This window comes from Apis laboriosa, unplaced genomic scaffold, assembly GCF_014066325.1.
Source record: "Apis laboriosa isolate Shangri-la unplaced genomic scaffold, ASM1406632v1 scaffold5213_cov150, whole genome shotgun sequence".
Lineage (NCBI taxonomy): Eukaryota > Metazoa > Arthropoda > Insecta > Hymenoptera > Apidae > Apis > Apis laboriosa.
Genome location: NW_025223582.1, coordinates 1,289 through 26,400, shown reverse-complemented (window position 1 = coordinate 26,400; position 25,112 = coordinate 1,289). Strand labels below are relative to the sequence as shown.

The 25,112-nt window shown below is 32.1% G+C and overlaps 1 protein-coding gene across 2 annotated transcripts in view; it reads right to left on the bottom strand.

The window, feature by feature from the left end:
* Nucleotides 1–24,878, bottom strand: part of LOC122717482 (GAS2-like protein pickled eggs) — a 78,124-nt gene extending 53,246 nt beyond the window's left edge. For both annotated transcript variants that reach the window (XM_043941589.1, XM_043941590.1), the window contains exons 1-2: nucleotides 24,464–24,878; nucleotides 3,675–3,861 (exon numbers count right to left, since the gene is read on the bottom strand). In XM_043941589.1, coding sequence (XP_043797524.1) covers nucleotides 3,675–3,845 — 171 coding nt within the window. In that variant the 5' untranslated portion in view covers nucleotides 3,846–3,861; nucleotides 24,464–24,878. The remainder of the gene's footprint in view (nucleotides 1–3,674; nucleotides 3,862–24,463) is intronic.
* Between the last annotated feature and the right edge of the window lie 234 nt (nucleotides 24,879–25,112).

Below are 25,112 nucleotides of genomic sequence, written 5' to 3'. Positions count from 1 at the left end.
GGGAATCGAGTCCCACCCGAGTCCACGCTCCTCGTAGATCAGTGAAAGTCGCTTTTGCTCTCGAACAGCGCACCACCGCTCTATCTGTTGGATGGCGAGCGCGATCGTACGAGGGAGATAGGACGAGGCCGTGTTCCTTCGATGGTGTCACAGCTTTGGTCGAACAACGCTTCGATACCCGCCTGTTCCACGGATAATTGATCAATCGATCGTGGATTAATTTCAGGAGTGAAGGGGTGGCTCAAAATTTCGACCCTTTCGTCACGAACACATCGAACGAATCTCGATAATTTGAATATTTTCAGGGGGAGGGTTATCGAGATTTATTTATTCGATCAGAGAGGTGTAAGAAATGGAAATTCGAAAATATTGGGAATCGAAATGACAAGATAAGAATTCCAAGTTTTTTTCTTTTCAATTTTAAGAGACGAAATAAGATAAAATGAAAGGAGTGTTGCTGACAAGTAACGTGACACGTGATTATCTTTACTTATAGAAATATCGGTGATACAAATTCGCGATAGATAAAACACGCTCGAACGTGTAAATAATTCCTATGATTGTACTAAACACAACTATAATAAATATAAATAAGAAAAATTGTTCAATGATAACTATAAATTCAACATCGAAAAAGTTTAATTATACGATCGTTCAAGATCTACTAGATCATCGTACGATACTCTTCAACTTTTTAACTCAACGACAACTGTCCATATCTTGCCAGTAAAAACGGAATATTTCACGCTCGTTGCCACTGTGTCCACACCCTTGATCCCGTAGTAATCCGATCGGTAATTCAAAGCCTATCGAATCCATTCATCTTAAACACACCCTGTAGCAAACAGCTCCCGTAATGGAAAAGATCGAAAAGCGACAAGCCGCTGGGGACACGATCCGTTCCACAGATACGCAACAACTTCGTATCGATCGTTGGTCAACATTTTGGCGACACGGTTTACACGCGTCCAGTCGAACCAGTCTCGTGGCTATAAACAGAGCCGAGTTACGCCCGACCGCGACCACTTATTTTCATCCGATGCAAATTCCCTTCATTTATCTAGATAGTAAATTCCGCGAAATTTATCGCGGATTCTTCGACCCCGCCACTTCCTTCGTTTCCATTCCATTTGTGTTTCCATCCACGACGCTACTTCGTCTACACAGCGTGTAATTCGAGAGTTAAAGCGATATATATATATATATATATATATATATATATATACGGTTAATAATAATGGCCATTCCAGTTGCAGACGGCCGCCATTTTTCTCGGTTTTCGCGGCTGTTTCGAACCGACTAATGATCGCCTCCGCTGCTTCCACTCGACATTCCCGACTCGACTCGATTCGCCTTATGCTTTATCAACTAAACCACGCTCGGGAAGGAGAACCCGTTTCGACGAGAAACGACGAGTGGGCCCTGATTATTTCACGCGAGGGGAATTCATTTAACCGGACTACCTCGCCGGAAAAATTGCCAATCCGCAAGGCTACCGTCTGCTGCTCGCCAATTCTTTCCATTTCATTTTTACCACCTTTAGCATGGATCAGATCCTAAGATCTTCCAAATAATTTTCTTTTCGTATTGAAATAGGACGACGAATAATTTGAACAAAAATTTCTCTTATATACGATGACTTTGAACGTTTCAAATATATCGAATTGCATCGAAGTGTGTTTCTATATAGGATTCTTTCCATTTTATTTTTATCATCGAGCAAGAGAAAAATCTCCAAAATAATTTTCTTTTCCTATTGAAAATAGGATGACGAATAATTTGAACAAAAATTTCTCTTATATAGAATAACTTCGTTTCAAATATATCGAATTGCATTGAATTGTTTCTATATAGGATTCTTTCCATTTTATTTTTATCATCGAGCAAGAGAAAAATCTCTAAAATAATTTTCTTTTCCTATTGAAAATAGGATGACGAATAATTTGAACAAAAATTTCTCTTATATACGATAACTTTGATCGTTTCAAATATATCGAATTGCATCGAATTGTGTTTCTACATATCCGATAATTGGATACGAAATGCGAATTTTCCCGTTGTAACGGGTTGGAAGGAAGAGAAAAGGGGGAAACAGGGGCACGCGAAGAACCTGCTCTGTCTCTTTCTTTCGCTCGTCATCGCGTCACACGCGCCGACTCGATTCGTGATTCAAGCGGCGTTGAAGCAACAGCTTCCGGTGGACGTCACACGCATCCTTTTTCCTCCGTTTCACGATCCGAGGAACGTGCCTTCTATGCGTTTCCATTTAACGCTTCAACAGTGTTGCTGTGACCGTGTATACGTCGTCTCTGTACATTTGTCGCATGCGTCGTTTTAACGTTACTCACGAGCAGAATTTTCAAGAAGTTTCTAGGAACCACCGGGTCAATACGATAAGCCTTTCTTTTTTTTTTAAATAATTTAACGAATTTTTTGTTGTAAAAAAATTTTTTATTGCAACGTTATCGCGATACACGCCTGGGGAATTAAATCGTCTTTCTTGATTAAAAATTGATTAAAAGGGAAAGATACCATCTTCGAGTATCTTTATTCTATCTCTATTCTGCTTCCTTAAGCTTAAATAATCCCGAGCATTGCGATCTACGAACCGTTTAATGGCCGGAAATATCATAGCAGTAAAATTGAATTACGACCGAGTAGAATTGGAATTCCTCTTAACAAGACCTCTTTCATCCGATAAATAGACAAAACTCTCTAAAATATATCAAACGTAGGTTGAATATAATTTTTAGAACCAGTTTCCTTCAATTTTTAAAACTTACTTTCGATTTTTTAATCTTACACGTAGTATATAATAGGAAAAAGAAGAAGGAGATAAAAATCATGAAATTTTTCATCAAACTAGGAAAACCACTCTTTGACGTCCAAGAATTATATAATTCCGTCACATTTTATCGAAAGGAAATGAAAGAAAGGAACATTAAAAATTAAAAATACGAAAGTTGAAAGGAAAATATTTTCCACGAATATTAGAAATATGATTCTCAACGATTCTCATCAAATTCACATTTTATCGAAAGGAAACGAAAGAAAAAGAAAGGAACATTAAAAATTAAAAATGCGAAAATTGAAAGGAAAATATTTTCCACTAAAACTCCACGAATATTAGAAATATAATTCTCAACAATTCTCGTCAAATTTCGTCACATTTTATCTAAAGAAAACGAAAGAAAAGAAACATTAAAAATTAAAAATGCGAAAGTTGAAAGGAAAATATTTTCCACTAAAACTCCACGAATATTAGAAATATGATTCTCAACGATTCTCGCCAAATTTCGTCACATTTTATCTAAAGAAAACGAAAAAAAAGAAACATTAAAAATTAAAAATGCGAAAGTTGAAAGGAAAATATTTTCCACTAAAACTCCACGAATATTAGAAATATGATTCTCAACGATTCTCGCCAAATTTCGTCACATTTTATCTAAAGAAAACGAAAAAAAAGAAACATTAAAAATTAAAAATGCGAAAGTTGAAAGGAAAATATTTTCCACTAAAACTCCACGAATATTAGAAATATGATTCTCAACGATTCTCGCCAAATTCTGTTTAAATGTATCCACGCGTGTATCGGTATGGACAGAAGGGAGACGCTTAAGTTAATGCTAGTTTATACTTCTGGGAAATATATAAATCGTTCCACGGCCACTTACTTTGCAGAGAGCGACGCCGGTGTCCAGCCTGTCCATAAAATTGTCAACGTTGATTCTCAACTCCGGATACAGCGCGTTCAACCACTCGGCCAGATCCTCTTTCATCGCGATCAGATACTCCTCCGAGGACTTGAAAGGCCTGTAAGACCTCGCTTCCAGAAGCACCGACATATTGCCTCCACGATACCTGAAACACCGATCGATCGCACTTTAGTACACGTTCGAGTACGCGTTCGTAAAATATCTTCACATTCTCTCAAATACTTATCTCCTTTAAAGCGGTATAAGTTGGTTCCGCGATTTCGAATTTATTATTTTACGAATTGTTCGAGAAATTTATTTATAAATATGCGTTTAAAAAAGGATCGAAGATTCAAAGATTTAAAAATCGATCCTTTCCGATGTAAAATTTAAAAACTTTTGTTACTTTTTTCATTATTTACGAATTATTTGCAAATTATTAGTTTCCGAGCGCGAAGAGAGGAATTGATTTAGAAATACATTTTCGAGTTTGCTAATATATTATTAGATACTAAGGTCAACAAAGATATTACTTCATAGACACAAATGTAATACAAATTTACTGTATCCATTTACTGGTGACAAGGTGTTATTCTTATGACGTCGCGCAACGCGAGGCTCGAAAAGAATATTTAGATGTGTGTGACGATGTATGATTATCCGATCGATGTAAATTGCAACGAGTGCAAAATATATCGAGTATTTATTACAGGAAAAAGAAAATTTATCATTACCATTTGTATCCATTGGAATAATTTTTATCGATGTTATATATTATAATAATCTTGTTTTAACAATCTCGAATCACTTTTAAATCGCGTGCAACGTATTTCTATAAAATGTCTCGCGAAAAAACTCATTCGTGATATTAAATATTAAATAACAGTTGATTTTGAATATCAAAGAATCGATTATTTTTTCGTTCCTCAAGTTTAAAATTTTTTTTCTTTCTAACGCTCTATATATTAACATAATCTGTTTCAAATCTGTTTTCAGTTCTGCTTAATTAAGTGAAAGGGTTATAATATAAAATATTTAAAATAATACGTCTACTTATTTATACACATATATATATCGAAACTGGAAATGGATCGAGTACGAACGTTTAATTCAGTTCGATTTTATTTATAGATTGGTTTATGAATTCGAGTGGGTCGTGACTGATTGATACAAACGGTTATGGACTTTGCGGTTTAGCATATACCTAACTAACATGGTAAGAATTTAATATCCTTTTATCGACTGTGAAATTCGTGGTAAAAATTAGTTTGAGTATCTCTCCGTCGTTTCGCCAAATTTATTGTATAATATAATTCTCTCTTATTGATAAATTTAATTTAAGTTGGTAATTTTTTAGATCATTTTTTTAATATTGACCAATCTATTTTAAACATTTTCTTATTTCTCTAGTAGAAAGTCATTTTTTTAAAAAGATCTTTTGTAATTAGTCTTCAAATCAATCTTTCCAGCATTAAGAGATCATTTATTAACTTAAAAATATCTGAATATTTAAATAATTTAATTATTCGATCCTTTTATATAACACGATTCATTCGTTCCCTTTTGTATCGAAATCGAAACTAATACGAAATCAGATGAATGTCGACAATGCAATAATAATGCAAAACAATATGCAATAAAAATATTCATCCTATGGCTGTTTATTAATAAATTTGTGATCAAAAATCAAGTATTGATTTTCGATTACACTTGCATTGACACAAACGCATACACAGAAATATACGTGGAAAATCTTTTTTCACTTTTCTTGGAAAACTTCATGACGTGACTGTACATCCGCCATAAAATAGAAAATCTTCTATATATCGATCTCGAATGCGTTCACAATCTTTTGCACTGCAAAACTGTATTTAAAGAATATTCTAAATAACGAATTTTTATCTTCAACGTTGAATTTAGAAAGAAATATAAATATAATAGAAAGAAATGTATATAATTGAATTTAAAAGAAATTTTTTAAAGAAATAAAACTATCAATTTAAATAATTGTTACCTGAGCATAATTCCAGTTTTCAGAGAGGATAATATAAATAATGATACAAAAAACGAATGAATAATTCAAACGATCCGTCTTGCTCGAACGACCAAGAGAAACTGACACCTTCGAAAAATATTAGTAAGCACGCTTCCGAAATACCGTAAAAATCCTTTCATCTGATTTTGGTATTCGTTACCTGGAGGGTGAATAGCTTTACGAGCTTTTCCAAATGCCACCAACTGACCTAACCATTCTTAAGATTTCTCATTAACCTTTGAAACTTTGCCGAATTTACGATATAGTTAAGCATTAAAGTAGAATGGAAAAATTGGAAAATTTGTTTCCCTTTCCCATGATTATTAACATCCGGAATAATTCAATTTTTGCCAAGTTCTCGATTATAAAAATGTATTAATTATTATTTATTATTATAATTATTATTAATTATTATATTATTACTATTAATACTATTACAAGTAATACGATAATATCTTTAAATTGGTAATTTTTAGAATTTTAGCACAGAGAATTAATTTTTTCATTTTTAACAGCCTGTCAAAAACTTATTAAATGAATCATTTACTTTTTCACGAAAAATTCTTTGATTTGGCAATGCGAAAGGAAATAACGATTCTGTTGCTTCGAAGAAACGAAGAACGAGTTAAAATTCGAGATATTTCTTAAGCATTATTGCGTAGAGAGGAAAATAATTGTACAATTTTTAAACGATTAATCCATCGATCGAATACAATTCAACGAATTTTTAAAAATTTTGTAAATTGATGTAAAATTTATAGAAACCCTCGACACGTCAAAATGTAAAACTGAAAATGAACTATTTACAAAATTCTACCGAAAAAGAACAATAACTTTTTTCCTACACCAATTCATTCAAAAGAACTACAAACTCGCGGCAAATATACCAATTTTGTCAAAAAATAAAACAAAATTAACCCAAAACACCTCGTAATCACCTATTTATTAATCTAACCTATTCAATCCCTCTCTATTCAAAAGGAACCGTGGAACCTAATTTGCAATCACGATCCAAAGTATCGTTTTCCCAGAGCGAACGATTCAATGGGTGTAAGTGATTCGACAACAGGCACACACGCGGAGAACGAGCAATAAAATTTGGTGGGATTTGCAGGACAATGGGCCGGCCTCGTTGTCCGTACCGTCGACCATACCGGATCATACAACATTTCTAACCCCTTCCTACGAGTAATACCGGTTAAACCACCCCACAGAAGCGGCTACCGTCGCACAATGTAACCGAGAACCCGTGCCATATCGCGCACCCCTCCTCCCTTCTGGCTACCCTTATAAATCTCCATCGTGAAACTCTGGATGATTCTCGATCGAATGGACTCTCTAACGCGTCCCTCCCGACATTATGACTGAGGCTAGGGGATTTCCAATGTTTGCTTTACACGTTAACGAAACGGGATTCTTTTTTTCCCGCTCTCTCGTAGATTTAGCCTCGAATTTCGTTGGGTATTTGATAGATGATGTTTGTATATTTGATATATGTGTGTTATGCTTATGTGATAGGAATATTGATTTCTAATTTTTAGTTTTTAGTTTTCTTCCGATTTTCTTTGTTGATCGGTAGATTTCGTGTGCTTTAATTTATTTGTGACTTTACTGGTTTTTGTTAATCTTTTTTAACTCTATTTTATAGAGTTTGGATATTTGATCGATGGTGTTTGTATATGGGTTTAATATATATTTGTGATAGGAATATTGATTTCTAATTTTTAGTTTTTAGTTTTCTTCCGATTCTTTGTTGATCGGTAGATTTCGTGTGCTTTAATTTATTTGTAACTTTACTAGTTTTTGTTAATCTTTTTTAATTATAGAGTTTATTTTATATTTTTATTTTATAGAGTTTGGATATTTGATCGATGGTGTTCGTATATGGGTTTAATATATATTTGTGATAGGAATATTGATTTTTAATTTAGTTTTTAGTTATCTTCTTTCTTTGTTGATCGGTAGATTTCGTGTGCTTTAATTTATTTGTAACTTTACTAGTTTTTGTTAATCTTTTTTAATTATAGAGTTCATTTTATATTTTTATTTTATAGAGTTTGGATATTTGATCGATGGTTTGATATGGGTTTAATATATATTTGTGATAGGAATATTGATTTCTAATTTAGTTTTTAGTTTTCTTCCGATTCTTTGTTGATCGGTAGATTTCGTGTGCTTTAATTTATTTGTAACTTTACTAGTTTTTGTTAATCTTTTTTAATTATAGAGTTTATTTTATATTTTTATTTTATAGAGTTTGGATATTTGATCGATGGTGTTCGTATATGGGTTTAATATATATTTGTGATAGAAATATTGATTTCTAATTTTTAGTTTTTAGTTTTCTTCCGATTCTTTGTTGATCGGTAGATTTCGTGTGCTTTAATTTATTTGTGACTTTACTGGTTTTTGTTAATCTTTTTTAATTATAGAGTTTATTTTATATTTTTATTTTATGGAGTTTGGATATTTGATCGATGGTGTTTTTATATGGGTTTAATATATATTTGTGATAGGAATATTGATTTCTAATTTTTAGTTTTTAGTTTTCTTCCGATTCTTTTAACTCTATTTTTTTAATTTAATTAAATTTTTTTAACTCTATTTTACGGCTTTTCAGATTTTTCTCGATTTGTGGAATAGAAATTTTGTATAAATTCGAACGAGCTGTTTAATAAAAGAATGATTGAAGGTGATAATATAAATTTAAATAGAAGGGAAATTTTATTAGATTAGTAGATTTATGTTTTAATAATTTTGATAGGTTTTATATAATCCTGTTTCAATTTTGTCAATATATTAAAATTATATTATTCCTTATTATATTATTGGATCGAATTCTAGTTCTTATAGGTTTTCAAGCGATCTGAATTCGCAGCGCGCAATTTATAGCCTAGCCTTATTGATTTTTAATCTTAATAATAGAAACGAATATTGTAAGATCGCAATGATGTAATTTTACAATTCAATAGGTTAACACAATTCTGGTTATAAATGAGATCTGGTACTGCCCACTTTAGAATCCAGTCTATTAATTACGTACGTTGATAAGTTTAGTTTTACACACATATAGGTCCAGTATTTCTATAGTTTAATAATTCACCTTTGATAATCCATAAATACCTTTAGTTAGATTTGCATTTTAACCGTCTAATTTAGCGAGAGTATATTTCACTCGTATAAGTTTATCTAATTTTAAATATCGTGATTATTTTAACCAAGGAATTTAAGATTGATCTTGTACAACAATTTAAAAAAAATCGTTAATTCTACATCTTTGAAATTGAAAAACACTTTGAAACGTTATGACATGAATATTTCTAACAATTCTATTCCCCTATTCTAATTGCAACAAACAATGTAAACGACTTTCATTCACGCTAATGGAATCAATTGCGTAACTAATAAAAATTAATGTTTTCGAAAAAACAAAAAAATATCCTTAAAACAACCTTAAGAAAATTTTAAATACCAATATTGCTCGTTTATAAAACAAATAGAAAACGAATTTTTAATAATTTTAATAATCTCAATTCGAGCTCGCCTCTTTTTCTAATAATTCGAAACGAAAACGATTCTCAATCATCCTATAAACTATTCCTAACCCCTTCAATAAATCAATAAAACAATCCCATCTTCAAAAATCCTAAGTCAAATCTAATCACAATCATTCGATCTTAATCACGATTCTCTGGAATATCAGAATTCCAACAATTCGCAAACAAAGAGACTCAATGTCACAGAATCACATCCAAAGCTTTATCGATCGTTCTTAATAAAAGACCACGAATAAAGGGGGGTAAGGGATGCTAAGAGATAAAAGAAAGAAGAGAAAAAGGAACGACAAGAGGGAAGGAAATCATAAAGGTCGATGGTTCGTGCGCTTCTATCGGCAATCTGGATTAAAGATCGGGGAAAAGGTGAGTTTAAAGTATCGTCTCATGTCTCCCCATGGATCCAATTCGCGCCTCTAAATCTTACCACAAAATTCTATACCTCAAACATATATCATATCGATGTTGTCCTCTCCTAAATGGCAAAGTGAGAAGCTTTTGATGCTTTGTAGTTTTCGTTCGAGGATGGATTTCTAAATGATTTTGGATTATTCCAGAATGTAATTTGACCGAGATAAGAAAGTGAGTTATTTTTCTTTCTTTTATTATTGTAATTTTGTTAAAATGAAATTGGCAACGAACACATCGAAAAAGTAAAAGGTTTAATTTTCAATTTACTTTTTATCTATTTTATTAGAATATCAAGGAAGAATTTTGAAATGAATTTTGAATAAATAAGAATAATAATTCCTACTAAAAATTCTTGAAAAAAGATATCGCCTTCGATTTTTCGCTCAAAACGAAATATATTTTCGATATACAATAGATACTTTCTCAAAAAAAAATTTATTACGAAACTCGTGTTGGATCTCGCGCCACTCACTTTCCCACATGGAGGTGTGAAAAAAAAGAAAAAAAAAAAAAAAAAATACGCGAAAACTTTCGATTTCCTTTACGGCGACAAGCAACTGGAGGAATTGGAAAATTTGAATGAAAGAGAAGTGGCGTATCAAACGTTTCGTAAAACGAGAATCTCGTTTCCATACCAACACTTTCACGAGGAGAACGCGATCGCTATCTCATCGGCGTGTGTGCTCCCTCCGATTTTTCGAGCTCGACACCTGCACGTAATAAAAGATTCGATTTATGCCCTCTCGCCGTTTCCTTGCGCGATGATCTATGGATCGTTGCGCGTTCCTTCCATCTTACGTCCTTTCGGGTGTACCTTGTATCTCGTGATTTATCGCCAGCCATTGTGGTAGCTTGCTTGCTAGTTCTTGTAAATTGCGCATAGATATATAATTTAAGATAATGCGGTGATATTAAATTTTCGATGCGATTCGATGGAAGAATCGGCCGAGTTTTGGACGATGAAAGCACGTCTTTCAACTTGTTTATGTTCATTTCACGGTACGAAAGAAGCGGATATAAAAGTAAATACGAATAATAATAACGTATTCGAGTTGAAAGTGTAATTAAAAAAGAACCGGAGGATAAGTAAACGGGTAAAACATATAAAACGTCGATCCGTTGTATTGTAAAAACATACACCATTTTCTAATCTAATTTTCTAGATACGTTCCACTTTAGTCGTATTCGACGAGGGAAAAGTGTGTTTACCCACGGTCGTTCCAGAAACCTTACGTTTTGCGTAATGTAAAAGTGGTCGATAATGTATTCCAAGACCTTTTTACGCGAAATGACAGCTTGTCAATCGATCATATCTGTTTATGCTACATCCGCGCCGCACGGACGAGCAATGGAATAAAGACAACCGTGGTTTTCCTCGCGAGAAAGCGGGGAGAGAAAAGGAGGGAAAAGGCGGGAACGCACGAGCTTCAGCTCGGAAGGTTAGCCTCTAATTTACGGTTAGCGCGCAGTCAATAGAGGCGCGCGTTATCGCGAAACCAAACGAGGGAGTTGCTAAATCAGTGCCTTTGGCCACGCGCGTTCCATCGGGCTAGCGATGGGAATGAACCGATCTCGATCAATTTATTTCTTCCGATTAATTTTCACAATATTCGAGTTATGGAGTTTCGATAATTTTTTTTTTAGAAAGTGAAGGTGCCTTTGGTTTCGTGCAAATTGGATGAAATCTTCGAATTCGAATAGAAGGAAGTAGGTGGAATATATATATTGTTTCGGAAAGTTTAAATTTTGAAATTGATAATGGATCATAATCATGCTCGAAATTAGAATTTGGAATATGTAATTCGTTATTTCAGAAGAAATTCAGAAAGGTGAATTCAAATAATTGGTACGCTTTACGAATTATTAAAATTTGAAATTAAATAATTTATAGACAAAATAATATTTTAATAATAGATTGTTATGCAAGTAATGATAAATAAAATTGACAGAAAAATTTAACTAAGAAGAAAAAAAATGACGCGAGAACAATAATAAAATTGCATCATAGGTGAATATTACATAAATATATATTCTCTTTGCGCAATATGTTAAAAACTTTCACTTTTTTCAAATAATAAAATATACAGGGAATAAAAATCCTTCAAATTCATTATACCGAATCTCGATAAATCATTAATTAAAATGGATATGAATGTTAAAAATTCCATCAAAAAAAAATGTCCAAAATGTCCAACAAAAAAAAAAAAAAGATGAGAAACATATGTGTATAGAAAAAAAGAAAATTGGCAAATATTATTCGAGTTCGATTCAATGTTTAAAATTAGCAAAACTTTCATTCATTTTCTATTTCACTTCTCGTCCTTCTTCCCTCATTAATGTCAATAACTATCTTTTTAATTGCTTTCTATGTAATTAACGATTGATCGAGCGTGTCCGAATGAAAACCGTATAATTATAAAAGTGAGGAAATTCTTTTTATAATATCATAAATTTAATTTCGTAGAAAAATCAAGATACTTGAAAAAAATGTTAAAATACATTATAATAAATAACAACGAAAGAAATTTCGATGAAAAATTAAAAGACAAAATTAAACTTTCATCGATAGACCAAATCTATTCGCTTCCAAACTTTAAAATACTTAGTAAAATACTTTAGTACAAGTAAAGTTAAACTTTCTAACTAAGAAACTATGGGCAAAGTTAAACTTTGGCAGAGAACTACAATTAAACTTTCCAAAACCCTTGGAAATTTTAAAACACATTACCCTAACTATTTTCAAAATTCTTCTTCATTTTTAAAAACAAACCCAACTTCCTCTCCCCCTTATCCTCCCCCTGTCGGAATTATGAAACGAATTATTTCAATTATTTTTCGACCCTCGGGTATATATCAGTGAAAAAAACGAGAGATTCGAGCCAAAAATTATTCGAAATCGAAAGAGAACAAGAATTATTTAAACTGAAACGAATAAAAAAAAAAAATTGCCGAATGATAATTAATTCTAGCACAAATTACCACGAACCCTCGTTTTCATTCACAACGCCTCGTCCATTCATCAGTTCATTCATCCGTCCGTTTTTACGTTCCCAATTAACCTCATTACTCGTTCCAAGAGACACGAATCTCAAGGGAGAAACAATGACGAGAGAGGCAATCCATTTACGTGGAAAGGAACGAGAATAATTCTCACGCGTTCGTTCCACGATTTTCACTACACTTTGATGTATCTTTATTACGTATAAAACGATCGTAAGATCGTGGTAAAAGGAAAACGTGGATATGATTAAGTCGAATCGAGTTATGGGAGTTATATATCACCGGTTCGAAATGCGAAGGTTATCTCCTTCGGAAGCTCGATTTCACGGGAGTTTCTTGTTAACGTGAATGGAATAATTGAATTCGCTTGTGAATTACTTTCGATTTAATCGATTGTTTCCAGCGGCTCGTTATAAATCATTTTTGTTTAAATATTTTTTGGAAGAAAAAGAAAGAGGAATTTTGAGAAAATCGAACGAGATTGGATTAATTCTAAATATCGTTGTATTTTCTAATAGAAATTTTAATATATACCGTGTTTAAATTACAAGTATTTTTAAAATTAAATTTGTAAGGATAATTTTGAAGATATAAGAAACAATATGTTATTATTTATTTTATCTTCCATAACCAATTACCTGTGTTTATTATAGGATACTAGTATTTGATATTAATGTACTAGAAAATCAATACAATATATATAAAATTACTAAGAAATGGATAAAAAAAATACACAATTTTAAAAGATCAAGTATCTAAATGGAAAAAGAAAATACAAATATAAAAAAGAAAAGAAGGAATAGGAAAGAAAGATTCATCAACTAACAAGACGCATAAGAAGGGACTTATCGTGCAACGTTTCTCTCTCGTTTTCTGTTTTCCTATTCCTATCTACTCTTCCACTCGTTCACCGAGTGGCGCAGTGCATACACTCCACAAACGCTCGTCTCTTTCTTTCTTTCTTTCTTTCCTTCTCTCTCTCTCTCTCTCTTTCTCTCTCCCTCTTTGCTCACAGTTTTGTACATCGCACGATATACCGTTACAACCGAGGTAAGTACACCTTTAAAGTACGCTCACGTAGGTAAACTTACGAACTGGCTCTTTCATACCAAGGGCCACGCACCTTTTGATATTCTGTCCCTTTCGCGCGGTTCAATGGAATAATAAAAGTCTACGAGCCACGACCGACTCCCTCCCCCCCTCCCGTCTCCTCTCGCTGCCAATCTCGTCGGCGAGCTCACGCGATCACCGTTTAAAATTACGTGCAATTTAAAATATACCGCGTGAGGGAGTTAACAGAGATAAGAGAAAGAGAGAGAGAGGTATTATTAGATATTTTGTTTTTTCTTTACTTTCCGCTTTTTAACTTTGTATTTTAATGTGATTGCATAGCGAGGTATACGTTTCATCGCTTATTATGTGAAAATGTACGTGTACGTTATTACGTACCACTCCTATATCAATACACAACGTTTATGAATAAGGATATGGATAAAAAGTTGTTATTAAATTTAAAATGTTTTAGTTGATATATTATAAATACCTGTAAATTTAACTAAATATTTTTGAATTTAAATTTAACTATTATTTTTTCCAATTTATATGAACAATTAATAACACTAGATTATACATTAGAGAATAATAAATGGATAAACTCGTACCTCGTATCTCTTAATCGTATCTATCGAATAACTCTCGATTTTTCTGATCGTTTAAATAACCAAATAATAGAGTGTTAAATCGGGATAAGGAACGGTTAGATTCGAGGAAAGGTAATACGTGATCAAATTTAACGAACGCATATAATTAAGTTTGATTTGCACCGAGTTAAATGTCAACTGGATTATCTAATTTTTTTATCGTCTATCCTTTCCCGCTTTTTGCCACTTCGTTCAAATTGTATTTTGATTTTGTTTATCAAGTGTCTCGATAATTAGTTCCGAGTATCAATTCATGTAATACCTCGTTCGACATGTAGCAATAATAATTATCTTTATGGTATAATGCCAGTTTGACGATCGTTCGGATCATGTGCCGTAAACGAGAAGGTGTTATTGAATACGTGACTCGGTTGTCGAGTAATTTACCAACGTATTATAAATTTTGATAACGATTTATCATTATTTAAAGAATTTATGCGCGTGCAATTTGGGATAATTATAAGAATTTAAATCGCGGATTTGACATTATGATATAAATATAACGTATGAAAAATAGTACAGTGTGAAATGAAAGGCAGAGAATTTTTTCTTCGAATGATAACAAGGAGAGGGAAAAGTAGATGAAAGATAGCGAAAAAAGAGAAGGGAAAATAATTTCAAAACTTGCATTATTACACGATAATATATAAGATGAAAGAACCAAGTACTTACTTAGAAATGTTGTAAAATATGGAAAAGAATCCTAAGAGATTTAGATTTAGATTATAATGAAATAAAAAATAAGGAAAGAAACTATCGAAACTATTCATGGTAATAATAATGGTAAAATAAAAAAAAAAAAAAAAGAAAAATAGAAAAGAAAAATTCGATGAAAATTTAAAACACAAGAAAAAGAAGAATTATTAAAACCTGATCCATAAAATAATATATTTTGAAGAGGAGGAAAACTATAAAGGGGACAAAAATGAAAATTTTAAGGCGAGATTACGACGACGACTGGACTTATGTAATACTAGAAAATCATAAAATCAAACAAATTGCCTCTTTACGACGCATTTCTATGCCATGGATCCATTGGTTAAACCATTCTCGATAATTAAACGATACTAAATACACGTGATAACCAAATCGGATTTGAGGCGCAAAACTCCATTAACTGTCAACTGTATTATTTTCCTAAATTATTACATCAATTTAATATGCTATTTTTTTTTTTTTTTTTTTTTTTTTTTTTTTTTTTACAGTAATTCTTACTTTCTAGACTTCGCATCGAATTAAAAATCTAATAAACCACAATCGTAAACATGTAACCATAAACTTTCTTCTCCCATAAACAAAGAAGATTCTAGTTATACGACAGGAAGTTAACCCATATTAGTGTTTCTCTTGTATCGTTTAATAATTGATATTAAGTAATTAATAAATACTGCTAAAAGAGATAAAATATTATAAAATATTATAAAATATATTGCTAAAGATAAAAAAAATTATTCTACATCGATTCTTTCTCTATTAACGAAGAAAGAAAAAAGGAAACGAAGCAGAAAAAAGGAAACGAAGCATGCTGTACATTATTATAAAAAAAAAATTCCCTTTAATTTAAAGAAAAATCGTAATAATATATAAGTACTTAGATTCTCGAGCAAATTAATGCCAACTATCAACAACTATTAACAAAATTAATCCGATTAAATAACTGCACCTGTAGTTAAAGTTTATCATATTAGTGTAAACTTTCAAATTATAAAAACATTGTTAGAAAGTTATTCAGCTAGTATGATGTAATTATATTGTAAAATATAAGATATACGGGATAAAAAAAGGAAGCACGAATGAAACGCGTGTCGTAACATGGAACGATTTCATTCATTCGAGACGAGAAAATGAACCTGTTTCGTCGTACGTCGGTGGCATGCGCCTCGAATGCAAATCGCCCAGAGGCTCCGAGCCGCGCTCTCCAAATGCCTGCATCATAATGCCGTAGAACGCGAGAACACGTCGCGGATATATCTCGAGCCCGTATCGGTCCAATTGTGATAACGTCCGAAGCATTTCTGTGCTCGTTTATCATCGTGCACGCACCGATCGGTATTCTCAAAAAGCACACTTTTCTAACTTCGAGTAATTCCTTTCGGATACGTAATATACCTCATCGTCGAAATAATAATTGTTGAGCAAAGATCTTAAAAAAAAAAAATGTTATCCGACCTAAAACACTTCCTTATATTCTTTCCAACCCTTCATCGATCTAATCATTCGATTTAAATTACCTCGAAGCAAAGAAAAGTCAATTTTCACGATTCAATTGCCCTCGTTACAAACCCACTTTGGTCCACCGATAATTATACACGCGCGCGCATGCGCAACAGTCTTATAAATTCTAATGCGGCGGCAAGTGCAATTTGCAACAGTACAGGGTAAACGCGAATTCCGAGGCGAAGTATTCGCGACGCTTCTTATGCACAAATGATTGATTTTTCTTTTTCTTCTCAAGACCGCAATATTTAAATGAGATGAGAAAATTATTTGTTGTAGAGAATTTTAAAAAAATTGATTATATAATTAGTTTATTTAGTAAATAATTTCCTAATGATTGAGAAAATAAGAAACTATTAGGGGATAACTTGAAAGAAATTGATAAAATTCGATATATCGTGTTTGACAATTTTTTAATAGTCATGTAATAATTAAATTAAATTGATGTCTTGTAAAAACTTGAGAAAATTAAAATGTCTCCTTTCGTAAGTTTTAAAAAATTCTATCTATAAAATGTTAATATATTCATGGAACATCTTTGGAGATAAGCATAAAAGTTAATATACAAAAATGTGGATTGATACTTAAAGCAATCTCATTCTATTTCTTGCTTCGTTGTAATACAAATTGTATATATAATTTAATAAATAAGCTTTAATTAATATTTTTTTAAAATTTTTTTGAATTTATTTTGATCCAAAATAAATCTTTTCAAAGATATTCTACGATTACATTAACATTCTACAAATGAAAGATGGATGGACTCTTGATCCGAAGAGAAACCAGTAATGATTAATTTTATTGTTATTGCATCCCCAGAACAATTTATCCTATGATCGGGTCCACAGTGAATTATTCCGTAGGCGGAGAATTGATCTCTCAAAACAATATTACAATCCGTCATGAATTATTTTCAATAATAACATTTTATTGTAGAAATTATAATTGAATTTCGTATTATCAAAAGAAAAATAATTTTCTTTTAACACCCTTTAAATCTCTCAAATATATTTCAACATTTAACTTTTCAAAGTTTCTTTGTCCCTCGATTAATACTCTGCGCTAAATAAATAATTCCGATCTATGAGACGAATCTTTCTCTTTATATCTTAATTACTTTTTTCTTTTTTGCTTCCTTCGATTAACCACGTATAAATATGTATAAATAAAAACTAAAATATATTAAGAAACTATGTTATATAATATAAGACGAACGAATATTTTCTCGAAAACTAACTCTCAACTATTCCATTAAGATCAACGCGGCCAAGTTTCATACATTTTTCTGTTAATTTATTTCCAACGCTATCACGAAATTCTAAAAAAAAAAAAAAATGTTATCCGACCTAAAACACTTCCTTATATTCTTTCCAACCCTTCATCGATCTAATCATTCGATCTAAATTACCTCGAAGCAAAGAAAAGTCAATTTCCACGATTCAATTGCCCTCGTTACAAACCCACTTTGGTCCATCGATAATTATACACGCGCGCGCATGCGCAACAGTCTTATAAATTCTAATGCGGCGGCAAGTGCAATTTGCAACAGTACAGGGTAAACGCGAATTCCGAGGCGAAGTATTCGCGACGAGAATAGTTTCTCGCTTCGTGAATCGGATTATGCAAAAGCTGTCCTTATTCTTAACGACCGACACCGCTTAGATTCTTATCGATCCGTGGCGGGTATGAGTCGGTTTTCATTGAAACGAGAGATAAGAGAGAGCCAAGGGGAGAGAGAGAGAAAGAGAGAGAGAGAAGGATAAGAGGCGCGAATCGTAAGTACGATCTTAACGACTTTGTCAGAAGCGTAAACCGTGGCAACTTTTCTCGTGGAATGGGACGTAATTCGATTAAATACCTCGTTTCATTTCGCTCCATGGAATATTTTAGAAGAAGGAAGGTTAGGCCGAGGAAATTTTAACCGAGGAATTTCGTAAGATTTCGATTTTTATTTATTTGTTTTTCCTTATTCCGGAGATTCTTTCTTTTTTTTTTTTTTATTTTTCTTTATTTATTTCTTCGGTCTTGTAGGGATTTTATTTCTAGTTTCTTTAGGAATCTAAATTTTCTTTTTATACAATTCATATATTTATAATTATTCTTTTCAAAATCTCGGTTTTCCCTGTATTGCAAGAAATCTATTCCATTTTATTGTAGAAATTAAATTTCTAGTTTTATAAAACTTTCACGTTTCTCTATTTACTTAGAAATCTGTTACTTCTCCTACTTCAGTTTTGAAGCAAGTTAAATTTTTATTTTTACTAAAACTATCTCCCCTCCCATCTCTTTAGAAATAATTTATCCCTTTATTCTATTTCAATCTCTACAAAAACTTTTCTTCTGTTCACATTTTGCTCATCTATAAATCTTTCGCAGGAATTCCATTTGCCTCGATTCTACAGAAACACTTATCTCCAGGAATCCATACTTGCCAGAAATATCTTACCAATAGAAATCTATAACAGTTTGTCGTTACTTGTACAATGTCTTTATTAAGTAAGTAAGCCACAGACCGTGATCGAATTGGACACGTTATAAACGCAGACGGAACAAGATATACTTTGTAAAATAGAAAGGTGTTCAGGCAGAACTTGAAATCAAAGATAAAAATTCTCTGGTAAAATGTTAAAATATACAACGACACGATAAGGGAGCTCGTTGGAACGGCGCTGCCGAATGATCGATCGAGATTGGTAAACAAATACGAATTTAGCAGGTATATACGACGATGGAATCCATCGGTATTATCGATTCGCATTGGCCACTCGATTTTTTATGGCGATAATACACATTGCCTATAGTGGTTTCGACTATAAATTATTTGTCAAGATATAAATATTAAGAAACACGTCGACGGGGAATAGATTTACAACTGCCATTTGATTTGATAATGTCAAAGTTATTTATGTCATCCATCGTCTTTTATATATTTTTGTGTCTTTTTTTTTTTTTTTTTTTTTTCTTACAAAGGATATCTATAGATTTTTGTTGGTTCAAGTTTCAAACGGGAAAAAAGTTTTAATAATAATTAACTCTAACTGGTTAATAGAACTTGATAAAAAGAGGAAAAAGAGAGAATATTTTATTAAAAACTGAATGATTGACTCTTAAAGAATTCATGAGTTCTATTAATTTAAGTAACTTAATTTCTTTTAACCTAATGATATTTGTAAAAATATTATACTCTTTGATTTTAATTTTTTAACCTATCGACATATTTAAGAAAACATTTTCAACACAATCTAAATTTAAATTTTCATAATTTCCATCTTTTCCATGTTTTAAAATACAACGTATCGAATGTTCCGTTTTCAAACATCAAACAATGGAAGATTATAAAAAAAAATAGAAAAGAATCAAAAATCCATATATATATATGGGATTTCTAACAATCCTCGTTCCTTCAATCGCTCGTCTAATTTAAAAACAAAACAACGAGAAGGTAACGACGTTCTTTGCTGACAAATATCACGAAAAAGAAGAAACAAGCACAACGCGGATCAAAAATAGACGTCTCGCGACGAAGGCGAAACAAGCACGCGTGGAATTTATTTGAAGAGAAGCGCGTGTTTGCGCGCGTGCAAAGTGCACGTGTGCGCAAGCGCACGATCCCGCGATTGCGCGTGCGTGCGTGCATGCATAGGGACGTTCGATTGCGCATGCGCGGTGTCCGTACGCACACCGCGGCGAAAACTGAACCGACCGACCGACAGAAAATCTTGTGAATGAGTTGCTTCTCCATTCACTTTTAACCGGACTCGCTGGAATGCGCACACGACACTATGTTGCGCTCTGCTGGAGGTAGACGAACACGTTTTTAGATCAATTCGTGTACTTTTATCGACAGCCTGACACGAAAAACTTTTGACAAATCTTTTGTATTCGTAGTAGAGTGAAAATCAATGTACAAACGTGCCACCACCCCTTTAAATGTGATATAACGCTATTAAATTTAACGAAACAGTTCCATGTATGTAATATGTACATGTTATGTAATAAGAATCTTTCTAACTTATTCATATACGTTTTCCTATCATCTTTTGTCTATATTCTTTCATCGAAGTGTTTACAATCGATTTTTCACATGGATCTATATATACCATATACGAATATAAGATTATATATGATTAATATCATTATAATCGATAAACAAAATTATCATTCGATAGTGTACACGATTACAATTTTATCGAAGAAAAATATACCTTTAATTTAATAATATTATAATATCTAATTATTTATTGAAACTTTCACAAATTTTTAAATATTAATACCATAAATTTTGAAATTTACTAAATTTATTTAATATTCTTGATAAAATTTAATGACACGTACAACTGGTAAATTAATTTAAAAAAAAGAAAATATTCTCTACATTTACCAAACAGATAAACAATTCCTTATCTAATAACATCACAATATCTACTCTATACATTATTTACTTAAAATCAAAATAAAAGAAAACGTCTCTAATCGAGATTATATATATACATATATATATATATACATGTATATCACGATATATCGCAACTACGCAATAAATTATTTTTATTACGTTAGAAAAATACGTTTGATTTCTCATCACTGTGCGTTTACCAACAACGCAACTTTCCCTCTGGCCGCGCAAATATTTCCATCGCCATTGTTTACGCGCACACGATTGCCTACTAGTTTTCTTAACCGCCTTATTTGCATTCCCGGAACCTGTGTATCAAGACATAATATGCAAATGTCCCGTCCCTGTGTCTCTCTCTCTATCGGCCATCTCCCGTTACAGAGCATCCATCTTCGTAAAGACGTCTACTTACTTTGCCCACCCGGCGCCTCCTTTCTTCTTATTACCGCTATTTATTATAATTTTCGCTCTCCGTTTTCATTCCATTAATCTCTTCCGCTTTCTCTATTGTGCCCGTAATCCGACGCGAATCCTTCTACGTTATTGTTCCCTATGTTAGCCGTCGAATGAAATTCAACTTTTATCGATAAAATTTAATAGTTCTTTAAAAATAATTTCAAAAAAAAAATTAAGACAGAAATAATCTGAATCTTCAAAAAAAAAAAAAACTATAATAAAAAAAAAATAAAATAAATGAAGAAAAAAATAAAATAAATGAAGATAAAATGAAATAAAATAAAATGAAATAAAATGAAACAAAATGAAATAAAAGAATAAAATAAAATAAATGAAGAAAAAAATAAAATAAATGAAGAAAAATATGTATAATCTTTTGAGAATTATTAAATTTTCCCCGAAAATGTTAAAAGTTTCAAAATTCACGATTTTCCCTTCTTAAGAATATGTTCCAATCATCGTTAAACATTTTGCAAATTATTCCTCGATTGTTCATCATTCGTTTAGAATCACGTTTTTACACAGGGTTAACCAGCTTTCGAAAGATCCTCGTCGTTCCCCGATTATCGCAAAAGTGCATCTGGCCAAGTATATTCGAGAGTATATCGAATTATCGGTCAAGTATCTCTCACGTTTTGTTCGCGCAACAAGAACCTTTGTCCTCTTCATCTTGATTTACAAAACGCATAGAACAACTTCGAGAATTCAAAGTTGGCGTTTCAAATTGAAAATAAATCTAATCGTCGTCGCTTCGCTCATCATCATTGGACGACGAGTTGAACAATTATAGAGGATGGAATGCGTATAATGATATCGAAGAATTGAAGATAACCTCATAAATGAATTGTCTTTTCATTGGATGTAATCTACTATTCACGATGCTATGGAATAACCATCTTTTTACGAAGCAGTGACACATGCATGTTTATGTATCTTTTGTTTAAAGATATGCAAGCACACGATAATTACATACGGGTATGTAATTTTTCTTAGAGCTTTTCAAATTATCTTTTAATATTATTTTCAATGTTAAATATATATGATAACATTTAAGCCCGATAATATTCACGAGTATATTGCGTTTTCATGTATAAGTAGGATAATTAAATTCGTCCCTGAAGAAGAAATTAAGAAATAATATTAAAGATGTGTTTTACACAACTTGACTCCCTTTATTTTCTTTTTTTCTTTTTTTTTATTTACGATTTAAATATGTGATATGTATAATAGAAGAATTTTTATAGACCAAATTTTAAAATAATAATAAAAATTTGCAAAAAGTATGAAACACATGGGAAGAAACTTGAAAAATGTAAATTTTAATTTAATCTTTCCTTGCATTATCTATTTATGAAGAAGAAGAATGGTTGGTAAAAAAAAAAAAAACAACACGAATAAATTACAAAATAAGTAAACATGGATCAATTTCCAAGAAAAAAATAACGATTATAAAACCTTGACAAAGATAAATTATCCCATAATAGATAGATATAGATGGTTTACAATGAAACACAAGCACTAGATCGCATTATCGATACAATGTATCGCACCCGGAGACAAAGCATACGACGACTCTATGCGAGAATCCACGATTTATCTATCCCAGCTGCAAAGATCATCGCTGCATCGTTGCAAAGAAGTGTCATTACGCGCGGGATTTATTTGTTCGCCTAGCCATACATTGATACGTTAATCGCCTCATTTGCCTTTTAAGCGTGTTTTTAAACGCACTAAGGACAGGTGAGTCAGCGTCGCGCTCTTGGAAAATTTATTAAGACTTTTAAGGTAAAGCAACTTAAAAATAGACGTCAATAACAATTTTTCAAAGGATATGTAACGTTAACCAACATAAATCGCTATTATAGTGATTATTCGGAATGCTAAATAATTTTGTTCTTATTATTATTATTTTTTTTTCTTTGTGAATTATTTCCTCGTTAATTATTGCATTTTTAATCCCTATTTATTGTTCGAGTTCAAATAAGTGTTCGTTTTCGAAAGAAATATTGCAACGTGTATTATGTATCGATAACGTAGAGATTTTGATATTATCCTCAAAAAATAATCGGATAATTAACCAATTGTATTTAAACAGAATGAAAAATAATATTAATAACGATATTGAAGAAAATAGTGGAATATCAACTATAATAAATAATGTAGTAAAATAAAATAAAGAAACGATTTTGAAATAATTTTCAATTTAAATATCCGCGATTAGATTAAGACCATGCTTTTCAAATCTTCTCTTAATCTTATTTTGGACGATCGAAAATTTGAACTAATTTGAGGCTACTATTAAAAAGAAAGTTTGCGTTTCTGATTAAGAAAAATTATCTCTGCTTGTTAAAACAAGCAACGCTCAATTGATTGTTTGACGAGCAATCACGAATAACCACAAAGACAAACATTTGCCGCGCTAAATCAATAAAAACATTGTTTGACAGAGACATCTTCGCGGCTTTTTCGATGGTCACGTTAAAAAGATCGCGTGTATATTATACGTATGTGTATTTAAAAGCATAAACTTCTTATCGTGCATTTTTTCTTGCGGCTTCCGAGATAATTGAAAAATCGCTGACCTGTCTCTGACATTATGAAATCACGCTTGATCTACCAAAATTTTGATAATCTACGTATATATACAATTATATCCAATTACATTCAAAAAATTATATTACATTATCACTAGGATAAAATCGAAAAAAATCTTTAATTTCATTTCTATATCGATTATCTAACAACTATAAATTCATAAAATAATCGAAAGCGATGTACGAATCGTTCTCATATTTGATTTTGATCATATTGAAAATCGTCATTAATAATATTGTTCAACGACCGATTACCGATTAATTAAATGCAGGATAAAATCAAATGCATCGATCGACTGTTACGCGTCAAACGTTCGAAAATCGAGTAAAAAACGCGGGACAAAAAACTAAAGCGCAATAACAGTTCAAATAAATCAATATACATTTGATATTTTCTTCACTCACCTCTCTCACGTGCCTTAAAGAAAAACCTTCTTCACGTATCCCTGACAGGCACACGCAACGACGAGTGTCGCATCGACGAACGATTTAATCTTAAAATCGTTTCGATCTGTGGCGCACAAGACTGTCAGTTTTCATCAGACGACAATACGTATCGTCTCGTTGTCGCGTGTTACACGATCGATTCACCGGACATTTGCGGACTGACAGTTCTCACTTCGATACGGTACGATGTCACCGAAACAAAAGCTCGATAAATATGGGATAGAGGATGAAACGTCCGCTTCACGCAGTATTTATGCAATTTTTTGTCGCGTCACGACGATTGTTTTCAATGCACGGTACCGTTCATACCTTTAGGGGTGCACTTATGCCCCATACTCACGCGTCGCGTCCCAACAAGAGACTAAAGCGCCTAGTTACAGTCCACCCGTATAAATGCTCCGTTGCAAACTACGAGACTGTGGTCGTTCGTTCACGAATTTGGAAAGGAATAGCGTCGCATGGCGAAAGGAATAGGCTATAATACAATAAACTAACGAATATATCATTCTCTACCATATCGACAGCTCTATCGCTATCTACTTAAACAATAATTCTAATGTTATCTATTTTATCGATGATTCTATCATTGCCTATTTTATCGACGATA